Raw genomic sequence first — 19,690 nt, 5'->3', positions numbered from 1 at the left:
GTTGCCCGTTGGGGCCCTCTCTGCCCTGCCGATTGCTGTGCTGACTGCTGACCATGCGCGCGTCTGAGCGCGTCGCCGCCCGCCCGCGGTGCGCGTCCTCAAGACGGCACGACCCGCGCCGAGGAAACTTCGTTCGTGCGCGTATTGCTTGGTGCTACAAGCAGGCAGAGGCAGCACAGCACTACAGATGCAAGCAAGCGATTCTGGCTAACTTGACAAAAAATAGTTACTTGAAAACGTTAGAAAAAAGTCCACATTACCCTCCTCAAGCTTAGGCTACGTATAAATAACCTTATAAATTAATATTTAGTTCAGTTTACTCTATCCAACGGTTTCATTTGGTCTAGTTTATATCTTAAAAAGATTCTTATTTTTATCTCACTATGTGCAAATTATGTTTTAATTCCAATTTTTATTACGTCACAGAAGACATCATGGTTGTGTTAAAATATATTGCAAATTTTAACATTATGCTATACACGGTATTGTACCTCTAGTTTTATTTATTAATAAATCTCTAAGCCATTAAAAATAATGACAGAATATAAGATATGTCTTTCTAACATAATATATGATATCCTCTGTCACCACAACCTACGCATGAAGAAACAAAAATAACAAATCTTATTATGGTGTAAATTAGATCAACGTAAATACTTGAAGAAAGTAAATTGAACAAAATATAGACTTTAAAGAATAATCTAAACACATTTGAAATTTGAAGGAGGTAATTTAGATTTTTTTTTCCTAGCGCGCTTCATGGTATAGCGTATGGTCTTATTGAGATTCTCGTGTTTTCTCCAAAAGATGCGTCCAAACTTCAATAGGATCCTTCATCTATCTTATGCATGGAAATAAGCTTCACCATGGATCAAAAGTAGGGATGGCAACGGGTACATATCTATTGGATAGTACCATCCTATACCCGTATTTATCAAAAAGAAATCTAACTGTCGAGTTACCCATATATGCTCGCTGATATAAAATCTTACACATACGCGTACCCGTACGGGTAATTTTACCCGTCGAGTAACCCGTATCCGCTAGTAAAGTCTTAAGTTCCAATATACCAATCACTCGAAATATTAAATAAACATAAAAAACAAGTTTAACTTCAAATATAATAAATCATATGATTATATAACTTGGTAGCTAGATAAATAATATCTAGAGAAAGATTTTATTTTAGGTAAGATGAACTCTATTAGATGGTTATAGTGATATTGATGTGAATATATTCTTCTCATAAGTAGACGGGTATTGGTAGTACCAACCCGTACCCGTCGTACTCGTACCCGTCCGTAGAAGTTTTTACCCATTAAATTCCCGCGGGTAGAGAAATCATCCTATTCCTGCCTTTTATCGGGTAAAAACAGTCGGATATTTGGGTTTTGTGTACCTATTGCCATCTCTGATTAAAAGCAGTATTGATGTTCGGAGCTACAGGATTAAGAATAGGTGCCATTGCTATGTGTTATGGTAGATCAGTTGATGAATAAAGATTTTTTAATGTTTGCATGGTACTGTTTTGGCGGGATGTCTTGATTTATTTCCTCCAATCTTTGTTTGGGGGAATGTTCTGTGTTCAATAACTGCGTCCGTTATTTGGATGCGAGGGAAATGAGTCCGTCAAAAGCGGTTGCTGACCCCTGACCTGATGCGATGTGGACGGTTAAGTGCGTGACATCTAGCCGGAGCAGGGAAGCCGCGTGGCAAGGCGTCATGAGCCCCACGACAGGTCGCAAGGATAGGTGGATCCAGAGGATCTCGGTAGCAAACGGTCATGCGCGCGCATGGGCAAAGACCAGCCTGGAGGGCTGAGCTGGCGTGGCAGTTTTGATTCGCCTGTGCAGCGTTTATAAAGTTCAAAATTTAGGCAATCTAATTTTCGTCGTTTTTTCTTTTATTAAAGTTCATTGTTTATATTTTTTTACAAATATCTAAATACAACTTTTGTTAATATTAATGTATTCATATAAAGTTTAAAAATATATTTACCTTAAAATAGAGAATGTAGAACCACAAAAACGAGGAGGCAACTAAATTTGACCGTTGCCCCAAGCCCAGAGGCTAGATATCTCGTTTCACCGGGTCAGACTGTATGCACGTTTGATTGAATCCATGTCTTAAAATAATCACACATATTTTGTATGTTATTATAAAATCATATATATTTATATAAATATACAATTATTGTATCTTTATAAAAAGAAAAAATAGGAAAAAGTAACAAGAGTTAGATTGTCCTATATGTACACTACTTTTAATTAGAGATGAAAACAGTAACTGAAATTCTCGTATTTTTGTAAATACAATATTGTTTTCAAAAATTACCGTTTTTAAAATTTAAATTTCAAATATCTATAAACATTATATTATAGTCGCTAGTCAGTAGATTAATTAGAATACTGGTTAAAATTCTGACCAGATAGAAGATATCATTTCCTACCGTTTTCAATCGTTTTCACTAGTTTTAAGAATACACCTTTGTGGAGGAAGGGAGTGTCAGTGTCATCGCGTTCCGGCAGTAGCTTCCGGAGAAGAGAATGGGTCAGCCGCCAAACCGGGCTCGATCCATCTGATCGCGGCGTGCTAACGACCAAACGACGCGTTGAAGCACGGTACTACCTACAGTACAAAACAAAATAGCGGCTGGCAAAACGTGACGGGCGGTTGACGAAGCTCGGTCTGGACGGCCGTGCGCAACTGACGCGCGTTGAAGCCTCGGAGGCCACAAGTTCGGCGCTGTGGTGGTAAAACCGCGTTTGGTACCGACGTACCGTTTTTTCATCGGCAGGAGCAGGAGCATGCAGGACCGACCGACCGACCGACTTTGTTTTGTTGGCCTTTGGTCGTCAATGCTTTTGTGGCGTGCGCGAGGCAGGTACTGGCACTCTTTGGTCGCCGGCTTTTTCTCGCGCGTCACACGACTCACGACGCCCGGGACCCGGAGCTAGGCGTCTACGCCGATGCCATGACCGACCGGGAGGAGCCTGTTCATTTGGCTCTGGTTCTTTATTCCGGCATGGCCAATTCGCGATGGCCCGCGTAATAGTGGGCTTTGGTCACTTAAATCTCTCGGAAAGGCCATTTGGGCCGGCACGGTGGCATTATTGCTAGCCCACGTAGTCTCCGATGACACGATCTCATGACGGTCTGGATTGGAAGATCTTTCTGTGCAGTCACGGCCCTCTTCCTTCTTCCATCGCCACTCACTAGTCACTATTCTGCCCCTCCGACCGTGTGTGCACAGGAAGGGCCAGTCACGGCACCGCAGCATCGCGGTCGCAGATTGCCGTGCCGAGCGAAGCGACCACAACAAAGCGGCCAGCGAGGCTCTCCGACACCGAGCCGCGCGCACGCAACGATGCCCTTCCTGCTCACGCCGGGCGCTCGGGCGGTGCCCTCACCGTCAACGCTCTCGCGCCTACTGCTTCCGCTCCACCTACAAATTACTAATGGCCGGCACAACCACCAGCACGGTCACGTCCCCGCCTCTCCCCTCCTATACCCTCGCCTCCGCAACCGCCGCAGCCGATTCTTCGCGGCCTCCTCCTCCTCCTCCTCGCCTCAGGTCCGACTCGCCTCTCCGCCTGCCGCCCCTAATATTATTAAATCAATCCTTTCGTGCGGGCAGATGTTCAATGAAATGCCTCTGCGGCGGCGATGTATTTGGCTGATGGTGCTCTGCTGTTTGTTTGTCTGCGTTGCAGATGGCGGCGCCTGCCGACGCCGCCGGTGGCTCCTCTGACGCGTTCGAGGTGATCCGCGTTCACCAGGTGTGGCCCTTGGCCTTCCTCGTTGGCTTTGGGCATTTTGTGTGTCATGACACATGGGCAGTAGTTATTATTTTTTGATCAGGTTACAAGGACGCCAAACACACACACCACTACACACATACTCGTGCGCGTCCAATACACATTAGAAAGAGATTGAGAGGCATAAACCCGTTAGTGCAGTGACACACGCAATACCATACACACATTAGAAAGAGATCGAGAGGCATAAACCCCTTAGTGCCTAGGACACACGTAATACCACTGAATGCGCACACGTGTGTACCCTACCGGGGAAAATTCCCAAAGTGAGGCACATGATGTCAATCCTGGGAATCGAACCCATGCCCTTGGCCTTCCTCGTTGGCTTTGGGCATTTTGTGTGTGTCATGACACGTGGGCAGTAATTATTATTTTTTGATCAGGTTACAAAGACGCCACAAACACACACCACTACACATACTCATGCGCGTCCAATACACACATTAGAAAGAAATTGAGAGGCATAAACCCCTTAGTGCGTAGGACACACGCAATACCACTGAACGCGCACGCGTGTGTACCCTACCTGGGAAAATTCCCAAAGTGAGGCACAGGATGTCAATCCTGGGAATCGAACCCACGCCCGGCCGTTCGCTCACCCGCGAACTCGCCAATACGCCCATTGGAGCCCAGTCCTCCACGTGGGCAGTCATTATGCAACTCAAGTGAAGTGAATCGGGTGTCTTGGTTCCATTGAGTCCTGTAGGACCCCAGTCTATCCACAGTTTTGGATTTTTTTGGGACAATAGAAGCAGATGGACTGTATTACGAGGAGGGGCCGGCGGGCTGAGGGTGTCAAATAAATTCACCGAAAGGACTTATTATTCAATTGAAATATGTGAATTGTTTAGTATGTTAATTTTCTTCTCAAAAGTCAACGTGACGAAGAAAACCATTGATACAATGATGTGCACATGTTTTCTTTAGAAAGGCCAGAGTCCAGTGTTGCCATGTTGTGAGGTTTCAATGCCTCATTGTATCTTGTAGCAAACCATAGGTATTCCAAGTCACAACCGAACCTTGTCAAATCCTACAGCATGTTTAATCAATTTATCATGTGAGTTCAATCATCAATGAATTTATCTGCAACAATTGTGGCAGGATTGAATGCTTAAAAAAATTTGCGAGTCGCTTAAGCTTGCACCTGCGCTCTTCAGAATGTGGATTTAGTCATTGTCTGTGTATCCTTCTTATTTACTCAAAATTCTCATAATTATAGGCAAAAGCTGTTCGTCTTTCTCCAGTTGAAGAAATACGGACCATTATGGACCGAAGTGTCAGATGTGTTCTTGCTACCCATTCTCAGGTACCTAAACTATGAAACAACAAATGTCATTATATTTGCATTTTATATTGGACAAACACTTAGCTAGTCTTTTTCTTCATTTACTCTCAAAAGTTCTGTAGCCAGTGAGCATTAGATGATGTGAAGAGACTGTCCCACTGTTCATGAAGAACAATCTTGTCTACTGAACTCTGGAAGCTATTTTTTTTGTTTTGAATGCTTTGGTGACATCCAGTTTTTACTGAACCAGATACTAGGTATCACCAGAGCATGATTTCTACCCTCTCCGTTCCAAATTATCAGTCGATTTGGCTTTTATAAGCACATGGAGTTTGCTATGCGCCTAGATATACACTATGTCTACATACATAGCAAAAACTATTATCTATAAAAGCTTTGTACATGTCACAAACTACCTCCCAAGTATAAGTCTTTCTACTTGGTGAGAAGCGAAGAATATATATCTAAAAAACTGAGTGAAGACAAACTCATAGTTTTCTTTTAATTAAACAAACAGGGAATTTATAGTTCCAGAACTCCAATGTATGTAATCTTGCAGAATTATACTAGTTCTTGTTCGGAGATTTCATATTATATATTATTATGCTTGCAGGATCATGCTGGTTATCCATCTGGTTCAATGGTTGATTTTGCATGTGATCAGGATGGTTACCCCATATTAGCAGTGAGTAGTTTAGCAGTCCATTCAAAGGTAAGTTGTTTTTGCCTTCATGATTCTGTATGCAAAGCCATTTGTTTTACCTTTCCATGTCCATTATGCATAGATGCCTTGCAATTTGGTAGCATCACTGGAAAATACATCGAAGCACATGTGTGGGTGAACAAAGAAATATGCATAGATATGCAAATCTAACACCGCTAGAACATTTGTTTGAATTACATAATTGTCTAGTCTACATTCAGTAAACACAGGCAACTGTTGTAAACATATTTCTTTCACCAGTGACCCTTATGCTTTGCTACCAATTTTGCAGAATCTCTCTGGAAATCCTAAATGCTCACTTCTTGTTGCCAAAGATCCTGAGGACAGAACTGATACTGTAATCACTGTATATGGCGACGCTGTTCCTGTAATTTCCTCCCTTCTTTTCTTTCCCACTGATACATCGTCATTCTTTTTCCTTGTTACATTTCAGATACATTGCTAAATCATAATGTGCATACAACAGCCAATCATCTTAAGCAAGTTAGTGCAGGCTAGCGGTGAAACCCAACAAGAGTCACTAAAGTCGGGGATAAAAATCATAATTTTAATTTGCATGTCACCTGATAGTAACTGTGTTTGCTGATGCTCTTATCCTTATTTGCAGGTTTCTGACGAAGAAAAAGATTCAGTGAGAAGTGCTTACCTACGCAGGCACCCTGATGCTTTCTGGGTATACTTTCTTAATGTCGTTACTGTTGCAAAGACCAAAGGCACTTTAATGGAGTACTGACTATGATGATTTATTTGCCAAATTAAGGTTGACTTTGGTGACTTCAGTTTCCTGCACATCAAACCTAAAGCTGTGCGCTATGTATCTGGCGTTGCAACTGCTCTCCTTGGTTCTGGAGGTAGGTGCCTCTTTGAATCCTCTAGAGGAAAGCTACTCGTCAAAAGAGAGACTGTCATGATGCAGAAGTTTATGGTTCTGCAATTTTCACATACTAGCATAAATGCATAAATAGCAACTACATATCTGAGATGTACTTGCATCTTAGTCAGTTTTGTAAACATGACAAAAAACAATCTGGTGATAGTGTTTTTGCCTAATATGCTAACCTAGCGTCAAAATCCCCAGAATTCAATGTTGCAGAGTATAAGGAAGCAAAAGTTGATCCAATATCTCAATTCTCAACTCCTATCACAGTATGTCTCGATTCTGTTTCCGTTTACTCCTTGCCCTTGGGCTTTACTCTAAATGTTAACATTCCATTGTGTATATGCCCTACAGAGCCATATGAACAAGGATCATGCCAATGATACAAAGCTCATTGTGCAACACTCCACTACTGTCAAGGCAAGAAAATGATGAAGTCTACTTTAATGCTTTCTTTTGTTCCAACAATATTACAATAAAGTATTTATTCGAATAACATTACTGCAAAACCTGATGTATCTTGAAGAAAATTGAGCCTAAATATTCTTTTCTTGAGGGTGCTGTCTGTTTTCTTATAATGTAGTTATTTCTGTAAATAAATAGCTAGCATTTTTTATTGATCATATATCATATATGTGTATCTTTTGTTCTTGACACATTGTGTTGCTTGTAGTTCGGAAAGTGAAAATTGTACTCTGTTTAAGCATATGCTTGCAGTCTTGTCAATCCACAGGTGCAAAAGTAGATACATCATGCAGGGCTAGATCTGCGTGCAACTGTGCAATTCTTGCCTGGGAAAACAGCCAGCCACTCATTCAAAATTGCAAACTAGTTTACAAATGAATGTAACTGTTGGAAGACTGAAAACCCTAACCCTAATTGGGTAGGGGATGTATTAATATATATCAAGGTACATGGGCCAAGGCCCATGACACTACACAGTATGCTAACAGTAACCATTTACTTTATAGTCTATTTGTTATGCATATCTGTCTGTATACTTGGCAACCAGAAGTGTTATTCTGTGTTTTGCTGGAATCTGCATTGAAGAACTGGATTCATTGCTGTAGTTAGCATTGTACATAGTGTTTATTTATCAGTATTCCCAAACAATGCAGTCATGAAACTCTTGATCACCCATCAGCAGGGGATAGTAGCAAAGGGGAATTGTTCAGTGCTTTGCACAACTTCTTTTACAGTTTGTCCATTTTGTGGTGTTACACTTTTGACCAAATATTGCTTTCAAATTTATTGAAACTTGAAAGATGACAAATACAATTCAGGTGGATTTTGCTTATATGCTGGACGTGGACAGCCTTGGTTTTAATGTGAAGGTAACTCTTTACAGCATGTGCCTTATATTTTGCTAGTTTTGTCCTGGAAATGGCACGTACCTCCTCAATGCCATATTAAGATACTGACTAATGCCATGGTAACAGTGCCATAAACTAGACAAAATAATACCTGGAACTTATATGCTATATTTTGCCTACTCAGTTTGGATCAGTACTCAGTAGCACTAAAAAACAGATCAGTAACCACATGGTCAGCATTACAACATCATAACAGAATTGCAACATTTCAATATTCTGACCTTTATTATGGTCTGCACTATGGATAATACAGTTTGTTCTACTGTGATCTTTTACTTATTTGGCTACACAGTTGCACCTTTAATTAATGAGTTCTGCTCTCATGCATTGAAAAAATTCTACTATGTTATAAATTCTAATATGCCGAATTCTGTTGCCTAGGCTGGTTATGATGGAAGTGTTCTGAAGTTGAGAATCCCCTTCCCAAGACAGGCGCAAGACAGGAAGTGGGTCCTGACTCTTGACTCTCTTAACCTTATAATCTGACATATATCTCTTCTTTTCCTCTTAATTTGTGTGCTATTAAGCTCAGATGCTTTTTCTTCATGGTTGTCTTTCAGTATGTTTTGTACACCATTTAATTGATGCCTAAAATACAGCTATTCCTGAATATTTCTTGACGGGTTCTCTGACATGGGCATGCCACTCTTGTACAGGGATGTTAAGACACTAATTGTGGAAATGCTCCAAGCTGCAAGAGCCTCATCTTCAGATCCTGAATGATGTCGTCGGTCTGGAATGTGAAGAATCGTGCAAATTGAAGTAAACCTAATGAATAAGAGTTATTGGGTTTCCGTCCAATCTCTGCACCAACTGAAGGTGGGGCCACAGACACTCCATGGATTGATACACGACCTTGTATATAATATAACAAAGAGCGCTTGAGCCTTGAAGTACTTGTAGTTGAATGAATACAAAGCGATTTCACTATATTGTACTTACTGACATGCATAACAATTTCAACGGATTGTTCACCAAATGACTGAACTAATTTTAACCAAACAACTTAATTTTTTCACGGCACAGATCATAGTAGCTTTTTTTTTACATCTCATAGTTGAAAACAACTCCATAGCTAAACTAAATAGATTCCAAAGTTTACTTGACCGGGGCTGCGGCGGGGCGCGTAGTGGCCAGAGGCGGCAGCGCGGCGGTGTTTCGTGGCAGAGAGAGCGAGAGGATGTTACGTGCGGTGCGGGAGAGGGACGAGTCCGGGAGAAGGACACGCTATGAGTTAACGATGATTCTCGTCAATTAGCTTGGTAGTCGCCGGGAATTAATCTTGTTGGATGTCAGGTTTGTCGACCGGGAATTAATCTTATTGGCTGTCAGGTTGGTCGACGAAAGTTACCGTAATTATCATATCATCGGACGTGAGTTAATCAATTTCCGTCGGTTTGGTAAAGACTGATGGAAATTAGTTTAGCTACGGAAATTTTCACGATTTCTATTGCCTGACTCGGATATGATCCTCCACCTTAAATTTGGCCAGGTAATTCTTTCTGTTCCTATACCTAGTGTGGTGCTGAAAATAGAAAGTTTGTATCGCCTTCCTTCAATCAATTCTGTCCATAATGAGTACGAGTCATTAGATATTGTTCGCTTCGGATTAAATCTGATTATTTAGAATGATACACCTCTAATTCATAAAGATAAAACACTGTAAAAACAGTAGAAGTCAGTCCCTTTGATCATTTTCAAAGGAAACCAGCCCCAGCGAATGACGTTTTAATTGATGTCACACCCAATCTTCGTGAGGGGAGAGGGCACAAACATAGAGATGGCAACGCCCCAATTCCTTGCGGGAAATTATTTTATTATGGGATAGGTATAGGGTAGTTTCTTTCCTCACGGGGATGTAAACCGGAAAATCTCAGCCTGACGGGTAAACGGGGACGCGGAGCCATTAAACTTACATGTGACGATATTTTCATGCAATAGTTAATGATAAAAATAAATAATTACTTTGTTAAGAGATCACTCGTTGTACAAATGTTTCCATTTTGATGTACACCCATTTTGATGTACACATAATAATTTTTTTATATCTGATAATGTGTATAAATGACAACATTTTACATTAATAATAAATAAAATATGTGCTGATTATAATTTAAGCGGGAATGGGATCCCCGACGAGGATTTATCCCAGCGAGGAACAGGGATGGGGAAGAAACGTTCCCCGCAACCGTTCTTGGGATCCCCGCGGGGAATTTTTTTTGTCTCGAGGATGAGAATGGTGAGGTAAAACCCGATATGGAATTCCTCGGTGCCATCTCTACACAAACATCTTGGATAATTTCCAATCTATGTAAGATCTACTTGACAAAGTAGTAGCTGGTGCTGCTGAATGTGCCCCACCTTGCGCTGCAAACTGTTGCTGCACATTACCAGAAATCAACACCAAAACCACGTGAATTGTCTTAAGTTAACCATTATCAACTTTGACCGATTATACCATATGTTTTATAAGATTTTATAACATAAAAATAAAATTATTATATTTATCATAACTTAAAATAAAATTTTTATTTAAATTAATTTTATGTATATTGTTTTGTTAAAGTTTAAATAATTTGATTTAGGACAAAACTAGAAAGACAAACTCATGTAAATAGAGGAAGTAATACATCAACACAGTGAATAGAACTGTCACCTGCCTAACTCGTTGCTCATTGCACAGCTAGTCGTGTCTCATTGCTCTTATGCTCTACGAGATGAACAACTCTCGTTTCTATTTCACAAAACACAAGCAATAAATACGTGTTTTCTCCTCTCCATTTCATAAAACGCAAGCAAAAGATACAGTTGTTTGGCTCTCCTCTCCGTTTCACAAAACATAAGCATTGCTTTTGTTTTATGAGATAAAGAGGAAAGAACACTTATGCCTGTTGTTTGTGTTTTGTGGAATGTGAGAGTTGTGAAATAGACAGGAGAGTCCGACAACGAGTAGCTAGACAATAGACATTGGTTAGCAGTTGTATTTACTCTTGATGTATTATTTAAATATGTGTGCATCCAATTATGTTTAGGAGCTGGTTTATGAGAATGTGTATAGTAGACCTCTGTGACTCCCGTGGATGCCGTATGCGCATGCGCAAGCGCAACCACTGCACCGCGAAGCCGATGAAAAAAATAGAGCCTTACTGCGGGGAGGAATTGACAATTTTGCTATTATGATTTATGAGCTTCATCAATATATTATCGGATCCATAAATCATATACATAGATGGTCCCACCAGTCATAGACACGGGATGACATAATAACAGAAAGCCAAAACTAAAAGTGGTAAAATTACAAATTTCTCTCATGCGGGTTGCACACCACAGAGGAGAGAGAATGCGTGAAGATGTGCGACTTCGCGACCAAGCGCACACTTTGCATTGTGCAAAATATATATCCGTAACAGGATATATAATCTTTTGGAGTCAGCCTAATGGTCATGTATCAATTCATTAGATATTATTGAGCACCATTTGTGTCATTAGACATATGGCCGGACGGTTTGGCCCTGAGGCCCGAACAGTCCGGCTCGCGGACGGTCCGTCCATAGACGCGGATGATCCGCGAATAGATCAAATCAGACGGTTAAAACTCCTCTCTCCTCACGTGTTTAATCCTCTAATTCCGCGGGAGCTGTTAGAGAACGCCTAGAAACGGGTATAGACCTCCCCTTATATATTTGAAGGGGTCCAGCCCTCGATCGTTGACCGTTCGCGTCTCCACAAAGAACGGGTCTAGACATCCCCTTATATATTTGAAGGGGCCCGGCCCTCGGTCGTGGATCGTCCACGCCTCCAAAGAGAGTACCGTCGTCGGTACTAACTATACTGTTCGCAGTGGTGCTACACGGCTTCACCCTACATGCTGACACTCTGAGCCCGCCCAGCGTCCGCACGTAAAAAATAGTACAAAGTGAGCACTTGAATCCATGCCCTGTGCTCTAGAAATTTGAAACTAAACATCAAACTACACGTACCTTAGTGATTAAAAATAAAAATAATTATATTTATAGTCTAGACATCGCTCCCAGCGCCCCGCCTTGTGGTAACGCACGATTACATATCTAGTTTAGAGTACATACCTAGTTTAAGCGAGATAGCCTAAGAGCATCTCCAAGAGACACTATATTTTCGACTCTCTATGTGACACTCTAATTACATCTCCATATAGATTACATTCTATATATAGCATCTCGTTCCAACAGATTATATATTTTGTTTGGCTAGTCAGCGGCTAGCCAAATTTGGCTAGAGATGGGGCCAATTTGAAGAGCCGGATAGCTTAGCGAGTTGGATGGCTAGTCTATTGAAAAGTTATTTTGCTGTTGAATAGCTAAAATTTGGCTTGCTGAGCCATTTAACTAATCTATTAGAGATGCTCTAATACATCCTTCCAAAAAGTTATTTACCCACAATGAACTGTATATACACCCAACTTGTCAGTTTTTTTTTCCCAGCTAGCTACTGCTACGCCAGCACGCCACTGGTTATCGGTTACCGCTTGATCACACACACGACTACACGGCTCCAGCGTGCACCGTGCAACGGTGCTTGCCCAGCCCTTCGCCGCCGCTCCTCACCTCTGCAGTGTTCCTTCCTTCCTGTGGAAGAAACCGCAGTAGGCAGTAGCAGAGCTGCAGAGCCGGAGAGGCCAGGCTCGCCGCTCGTGGGGAAGAGATGGAGCACAGAAGAGTGAAGGATCAGGTAAGCATGCACGAGCCCGCGATGGCTATCTACACAAATGCCGCCGCCCGAATTTTCATACGTATTAGATTACATCGGCCGTCGCTGCCGCGGCGGCGGTTTCTTCGTGAAAGCTGTTTGTTCTCTCTCCGTAGGTTTTCACTTCGTTCCTCATCACCGCCGCAATCTCGATTTTTATCTCAACCGCTCTAGTTTAACCTCCATAATGTCTGCGCTTGCAATTGAAATTCGGGAGTTTCCATAGCAAAATGTGCTGCGCGACAGCGCGAGTTAGATGGTTTTCTCTCTTTTCTTTATATACAAATTTGTGACAGAGATAAAACTGAATTACATCTGTGATCATGTTTGGTTTGTTTTTGTCTGATTCGATTTAAAGTCCCATATCATATTTCTCACTAAGGGCCTGTTTGTTTACCCCCAGATTATATAATCTGAATTAAATAATCTTAAGAGACAAACAAACAGTCTAGCTTATTTATCCAGATTATATAATCTAATCCCTTAGATTATGATAATCCATAAGCAAGTGAGGAGGTGCTTATTTCAGATTATTTTTTCCCACTTCCCCACTACCCTTTCAAGTTTCCTAGAAATTACCCACCATTGCCATTATAATCCACCGAATCGTTTTTGCGCCTTCCGTGATAATATTGCTAATGCAATATTTGCCAATGTCAATTGAATTTTTTTTAAATTATTTATGTAATAAATTATGAATACTCAGAAACGTTTGTTACATTGTTCATCTCATATATGAGTTTCAACCCAGTACAAATATAGAGAGCATTCTTGTCTTCCTCATACAAAAGAATTCTATTAACAACTCAAATAATCTGGGTAAATAAACAGGACTACTCAGATTATATAATCCAGATTATATAATCCTCCAAAAATAATCCAGATTATATAATCCATGGGGGTAAACAAACAGGTCCTAAGGCACAGTTGCCTGCTTCACTCCCATTAACTGTTGATTCTCGTAGTCGTAGATGGCATGTACCCATGTAGCCATTAGCAGGTGAGTGATTGTTCGACCACTGTATAGTCTGTATATTGCTCATGGCTGACTACAAGTCGTTAACGTTATGCTGACATTAAATCATTAATTCTTGTAATTTACAAATTTATTTGTTAAATTTACATTGGGTTTTTTAACGATGTGTAGCATTTCTATCCATCCATGCGCTTGACCTTTTGTGATACATAAGCAATCTGATTCATCCTTTGTTTTGTAAACATAATTTTGGAAATAGTTTGTACCTGCTATTATGTGTTAGCACTTAGCACTGAAAATAGACTACTCCAGTATGGTTTAGACATTAAATTCGACTCAAACTTCTCGTGTACTTTAATCTTGTTGATGTTTGTCATTGGTCATACATAAAGTTAAACGCTGGCAATAGCTTGCTAAGTTGCTTTCCTTTTAGAAAAAAGAATGGGCTTGCAATAATCTTCTACTTCAGTATAACAGAGCATGCACTGACAAGTTGTCTTTTGTCTGACCCGGCTAAAAGGAGAGTGATGGCGTATCTCAGAAGGACATAGAGAACTTTGATAAGATATCTCTTTCTAGCAGTAAGCTCTTGATTCATCATGCAAATGTTCTTTTTTTATGGGCTAATATGGGAGATTCTTAGCATTAATACCTATACCATTTACAGATACATCAACTTCAAGTCTTAGCACTGCAGGAGGGCCGAAGGATAGTTCGAAGCTAAAGTAAGGCTTATTCCTTGCCTTACTTTGTACTGAAACTCATTCTTTCTGAAAGCCATTTGTTGCATCGGCAATGTGTTTTTGCAGGTCCATTGTTACACTTGCATTGACATTGCTAACAAGTTCCCAGGCAATATTGATTGTATGGTCGAAAAGAGCTGGAAAGTATGACTATAGTGTCACAACAGCAAATTTTTCGGTGAGCAAAATGCTTGGATTCTCTCAGTAATTTTACCTTCAGGAGTTTTCAGTATTATGATGTGGTTATGTATTCTGTTTTCTCAACGTCTAGGTGGAAACTTTGAAATGTCTACTATCACTTGTAGCATTGTCCAGGATATGGAACAGTCAAGGTGTTACAGAAGATAATAGGTGGTGATTGCACTTGTACCGTGCTTGTCGATAGTACATATTAGGTGCTTGTTGTCTTCTTCCACCTTCTAGACATTTGGTTTTGTTGTTTTCAGGTTAATTACATCGTTTGATGAAGTTAGAGTTTACCCCATTCCTGCAATGCTTTACCTGGTCAAGAACTTATTGCAGGTATGTCCAGTTGCACACTCATTTTGTTGTAGGATTTAAAAACAAAAAACAAAAATAAGCAAAACATAACCATGTTTCCCTTCTTCTGTGGTTGTCAGTATTATATCTTTGAATATGTGGATGCACCAGCTTACCAGATTCTGAAGAACTTGAATATTATCAGCACTGGTGTCCTGTACCGTATAATTCTCAAGAAAAAGTAAGTCTAATGAGCTTGTCCTATTATAAGTTTTCTTTGCTGACAAGTGGCATCCACTATGTCATTGGGTTCACTTTCACTTGAAATCTTTGATGCAAAGCTGGAAGACATGAATTATAGTTCTGTGATGAAAGAGTTCTGCTGAAGTACAGTATGTAAAATAAATAGTCATCCTTAGGCTTGAATCCATACTCTATTGAAGTAACTAGCTGCCTAAAGGACTATGCAACACCTAACTCTGAAATCTGAAACTGACACATTTGTTGAATCTAATACCATGCTACCCTCCTATTTGGTCATCGTAACAAAACCTCTATTCTTTTCCACTTCATTCCTTACAGTTTTTTAATATTTTCTTCCCCAACAACTGCTTTCCATTGTTGATTTAGCATGGTTGAACTAATGCAGGTTAAGTCAAATTCAGTGGGCTGCATTTATTCTTTTATGTGCTGGATGCACTACTGCTCAGCTCAGTCCCTCGTAAGCCAAACATATTTTCCCCAACCCCTCATTCTTTTTCTTGTTTGTTCAACGCACCCCCCTCCCTCCCTCCCTCATTGCTTTCTTATTTGTCCTTTTCCAGGTCAGACCATGTTCTTCAGACCCCTATTCAAGGTTGGGTGATGGCAATTGTGAGTGAAGCAGAAAAATAATCAATCCTGTCTTTTGGACATAGTAGAGGAAGTATTTGACAACTACCTGAATGCCCTTTTTCCCTTTTTGCAGGTGATGGCTCTTTTAAGTGGTTTTGCAGGAGTATATACTGAAGTTTGTGACTCTATACTTCTACTCTTTTCATCATTTGTATTCTTGGTTTTTTTTCGAAAATACATTTGATACGAAATATTAGTGTTTTTTTAGGAATGTAATATATTCCTTTATTTTGAACAATCCAGGTTATCATCAAGAAAAATCCTTCAAGAAATATCAATGCACAGAATTTTTGGCTGTACATATTTGGGATGCTCTTCAATTTGGTTGCAATTTGTGTCCAGGACTTCGATGCTGTCATGAACAAGTTAGTGCAGATTTTCTTACATGTCCGACATTCATGTCACCTGTTACAGTTCATGATATTGATCATTCCATTTGAATATTTCATCTGGTGCAGAGGCTTTTTCCATGGCTACTCGTTTATTACAGTTTTGATGATTCTTAATCATGCTTTGAGGTACTGGCAATTGGATCATATTAGTTGCTTTCACTATTTCCCTGTTGGGCATAGCTGCATCCTTGTTATTTCCTTCCCAATCAAATCGAGTATTGATATTTGTTTTGCAGTGGAATTGCTGTATCAATGGTGATGAAATATGCTAACAATATTATCAAGGTACTAGTTACTATCTTTTCAGTTGCATGTGTGTACAAACAGTGTAGGTCTGAACCTCAGTAGCTTATTTGGAGGTTAAATGGATGTATTATAAGCTAATTAATACTCCCTCCGTTCTAAAATATAGTTCTTTCTAGCCTTATTTTTTCCATTCACATTCAAATGAATGATAATGAATGTAAACATACATATAAATTACATTTATAGGTTAATTAATGAGTGTATATTTAATCTAAAACAAATTATATTTTGGGACGGATGGTGTATATTTTCTAGAAAATTCACTAACTTCAGCCACCATGTCACTCCTTGTTGGTTGTTGCCCTACTGGGACTCCTTCCAATTTAGCTATTTTGCAGCCTATGCTTACAGCACAAGCATCCGTTATTTGTTACCCTGCTATTTCCCATTTAGAGCATGCCCTTGCCCTTTTTGTTTAGGGCTTGTTTGGTTTCCATCTAAACCATCACAACTTGCCAAACTTTTCTATTTAAGTTTATTTCTTCAATACGAGTGTCTAAGCTTAGACCGAACATTTATGCTTAGATGTCTACGTACAGAGGACTGCAGGTTCCCCTTTGTCCATTGTAGAAGCAACACCACGACTATAGTGCATCGGTCCAGTGTCTAGACTGATATCTGAGGAGTCGCTAAGATTCACCAAAATGTCTCACCATGGACTGAGGCATCACACAACCTTTTCATATCACCATATGCTAACAATGTGCAATTTCATGCACACAGGTTTACTCAACATCAGTTGCAATGCTTCTGACAGCAACAGTATCCGTCTTCTTATTTGGCTTCCACCTGTCTCTTGCATTCTTGCTTGGATCCACGTAAGTGCTCATGGAAGCAAGGTCGCAACTTGTGTTGACTAGACTACGGTTGTGATCCGTGTGAATTTAACAAGCTCTTTTGGTTTTCAGGGTCGTTTCTGTGTCTGTGTACCTGCACTCAGTTGGGAAGCTGCAGCAACGGAACTAGGGTTTTTCTTCCTGCATGCTGACGGAAGAGTGTTTTTCTTCGAATGCCCTACAAGATCAGGCAGTTGGAGCGCTGTAGAATGTTTTTCTAGTAGCACTGTGAACATTGTTGCACCATGAGGGAGAACGTAAGATGGAAGGCATTCCTGTTCATCAGAAGAAGAATAACGTGCGATCATTTTTTTTGAAGGAATAAGAATTCGTAGCCAAAGGAAGAGGATAGTCATGAAGGGTACTAAACTATGACATATGTTTGGTTCCTCGCATGAAGATCATCCTGCATATGGGTGGTGGATATGTGAGAATGTATCCAGTGCTCCCATACCCCCCCACTTCAAAGTAATAATCTAGATCAAAGCATGCATAAAAAATAACCAAAAGTATGGGTGGGTAGATGATACATGCGCCTTGCACAAAGCACTATTCGTCCTCAAATTTTGCACGTTCATGCATCTTTATATCTACCCATGCATAGGGATGGTAGCAAGGAATTCTCCGTTGCTGAGATCCCCACAAACTCTTGCGCGGGGGAGTGGGCATTTCTTCCCCACTCCCGTATCCGCTTAAATTATAATCAGGACATATTTTCTTTATTATTAATGTAAACAACTGTTACTTATACATTGTCAGATGTAAGAAATCATTATATGTACACTAAAATAAACACATTTGTACAACGAGTGATCTTTTAAAAGGGTAAATATTTATTTTTATCATTAAATATTAAATGAAAACATCATCATATGCGGGCCTCCGCAGGGAACGAGGATGGAGAATTCCCCGTTTACATCCCCGTGGGGTAGAATCTTCTCAATCCCCTAATGGAGGAATTCCGCGTAGGAATCGGGGATAAAGTAGATACACGCTTCACAAGTGCCACATGGAATCGGGGATAAAGTAGTCTCATGGGTAAAGATTCATTGCCATCTCTACCCATGCATATTTTTCATGCATATCTTGATGGATCTTTATGAATTGGGAGCATGGGTGCACCTAAGGAGTATGATCAGTAGATACACGCTTAGGTCCTGCTTGGGAATAAAGTTTTTGAAAACCACAACTTTTAAGATACTACAGTATACTTTAGTCATGATAATACCATAATTTAAAATACTATAGTTTTGAAAACTGAGGTCCAGACCTATGTTTAGAATACCTTAAAACAACTACAATATTTACAATACTTCAATTTTAAAAATAGAGATTTTAGCTAGCTTGCCCAACACTATTATGTATATAAAACTATAATATTTGAGAATACTGCAGTATTTTTCCAAAACTGTGAAAAATCTTCAGTCCCAAACACACTCTTAGTGGATGTGTATAATCTCATATAGAAAGGTATTTTATTGTTTAGATGAAGCATCTCCAAGAGTTTATCTAAATTTAGAGAGTCATTTGCATAAAATCACTTTGTATATCTTTTCAATCTCTAACAATCTTTCTATATGTTCTTTGCACTCAGAGAGTCATTCACGTTTTCTATATGCAACGACTAATATGCAAGCAACCATTATGTGCAAGCGTATGTCATATTTAGCATTTAAATCCTTCCACCACTACCTCGTGTAACTTTATAAAAAAAAAATCCCTAACAAACTACGATTGCACATACAGTTGGATAATCTAACGAACCAAGACAACTGCTTGCACGCTTGCATCTAATGACTGCTTGCATACTAGTCATTGTCTTTTTATATTTAGTTAGCGAGAATCTCGGAATAAAAGATGGTTATATTTTGAATAGCCATTTAGATAAGTTGTTGGAGTGTGTTTTTTTTATAAAAAATCCCTATTTATAGAGGGCAACGACTGCTATGCAAGCAGTGCTTCTATGCAAATGTGCAAGCAAAACATCTGATCCATTAGATTACGATCCAACCACAGATACAACTATTGTTTGTTAGGGTTTTTTTATAAAGATTATTGAGCTGGTGGTGGAAAGGTTTAAGTGTTAAATATGACTTACGGTTGGATCACGATCTAATGAATTAGATGACAGTCGCTGCCTTTATAGAGAGCATCTTAAAGTTGCTCTTATACTGTGTTCTGCACAGCTATATGGGTGATCTACTGAAAACAGCCTAGCGCATGTGGAGTATCGCCATTGGTTCGGATGCGGACAGGCCCTT

The 19,690-nt window shown here is 40.0% G+C and overlaps 2 protein-coding genes across 2 annotated transcripts; both read left to right on the top strand.

The window, feature by feature from the left end:
* Positions 1-3,257: 3,257 nt before the first annotated feature.
* LOC100281321 (uncharacterized) lies at positions 3,258-9,053 on the top strand. The gene is made up of 12 exons (NM_001372497.1): positions 3,258-3,574; positions 3,714-3,779; positions 5,038-5,124; positions 5,717-5,815; positions 6,099-6,194; positions 6,435-6,500; positions 6,588-6,678; positions 6,906-6,973; positions 7,059-7,124; positions 7,988-8,038; positions 8,459-8,523; positions 8,734-9,053. Exons 1-12 carry the CDS (start codon positions 3,368-3,370, stop codon positions 8,798-8,800), a joined length of 1,029 nt encoding a protein of 342 aa, NP_001359426.1. The 5' UTR covers positions 3,258-3,367; the 3' UTR covers positions 8,801-9,053.
* Positions 9,054-12,562: 3,509 nt separating this feature from the next.
* LOC103633332 (CMP-sialic acid transporter 2) lies at positions 12,563-17,819 on the top strand. The gene is made up of 15 exons (XM_020541084.3): positions 12,563-12,784; positions 14,299-14,359; positions 14,446-14,503; positions 14,588-14,699; positions 14,793-14,872; positions 14,968-15,043; positions 15,142-15,242; positions 15,651-15,722; positions 15,826-15,874; positions 15,969-16,010; positions 16,139-16,260; positions 16,354-16,413; positions 16,524-16,572; positions 17,317-17,411; positions 17,502-17,819. The coding sequence occupies exons 1-15, from the start codon at positions 12,758-12,760 to the stop codon at positions 17,557-17,559; spliced, it is 1,062 nt and encodes a 353-aa protein (XP_020396673.1). The 5' UTR covers positions 12,563-12,757; the 3' UTR covers positions 17,560-17,819.
* Positions 17,820-19,690: the final 1,871 nt, after the last annotated feature.

This window comes from Zea mays, chromosome 7 (assembly GCF_902167145.1).
Source record: "Zea mays cultivar B73 chromosome 7, Zm-B73-REFERENCE-NAM-5.0, whole genome shotgun sequence".
Lineage (NCBI taxonomy): Eukaryota > Viridiplantae > Streptophyta > Magnoliopsida > Poales > Poaceae > Zea > Zea mays.
Note: the sequence above shows the minus strand (reverse complement) of the source record. Positions and strands in the feature narration are given on the sequence as shown.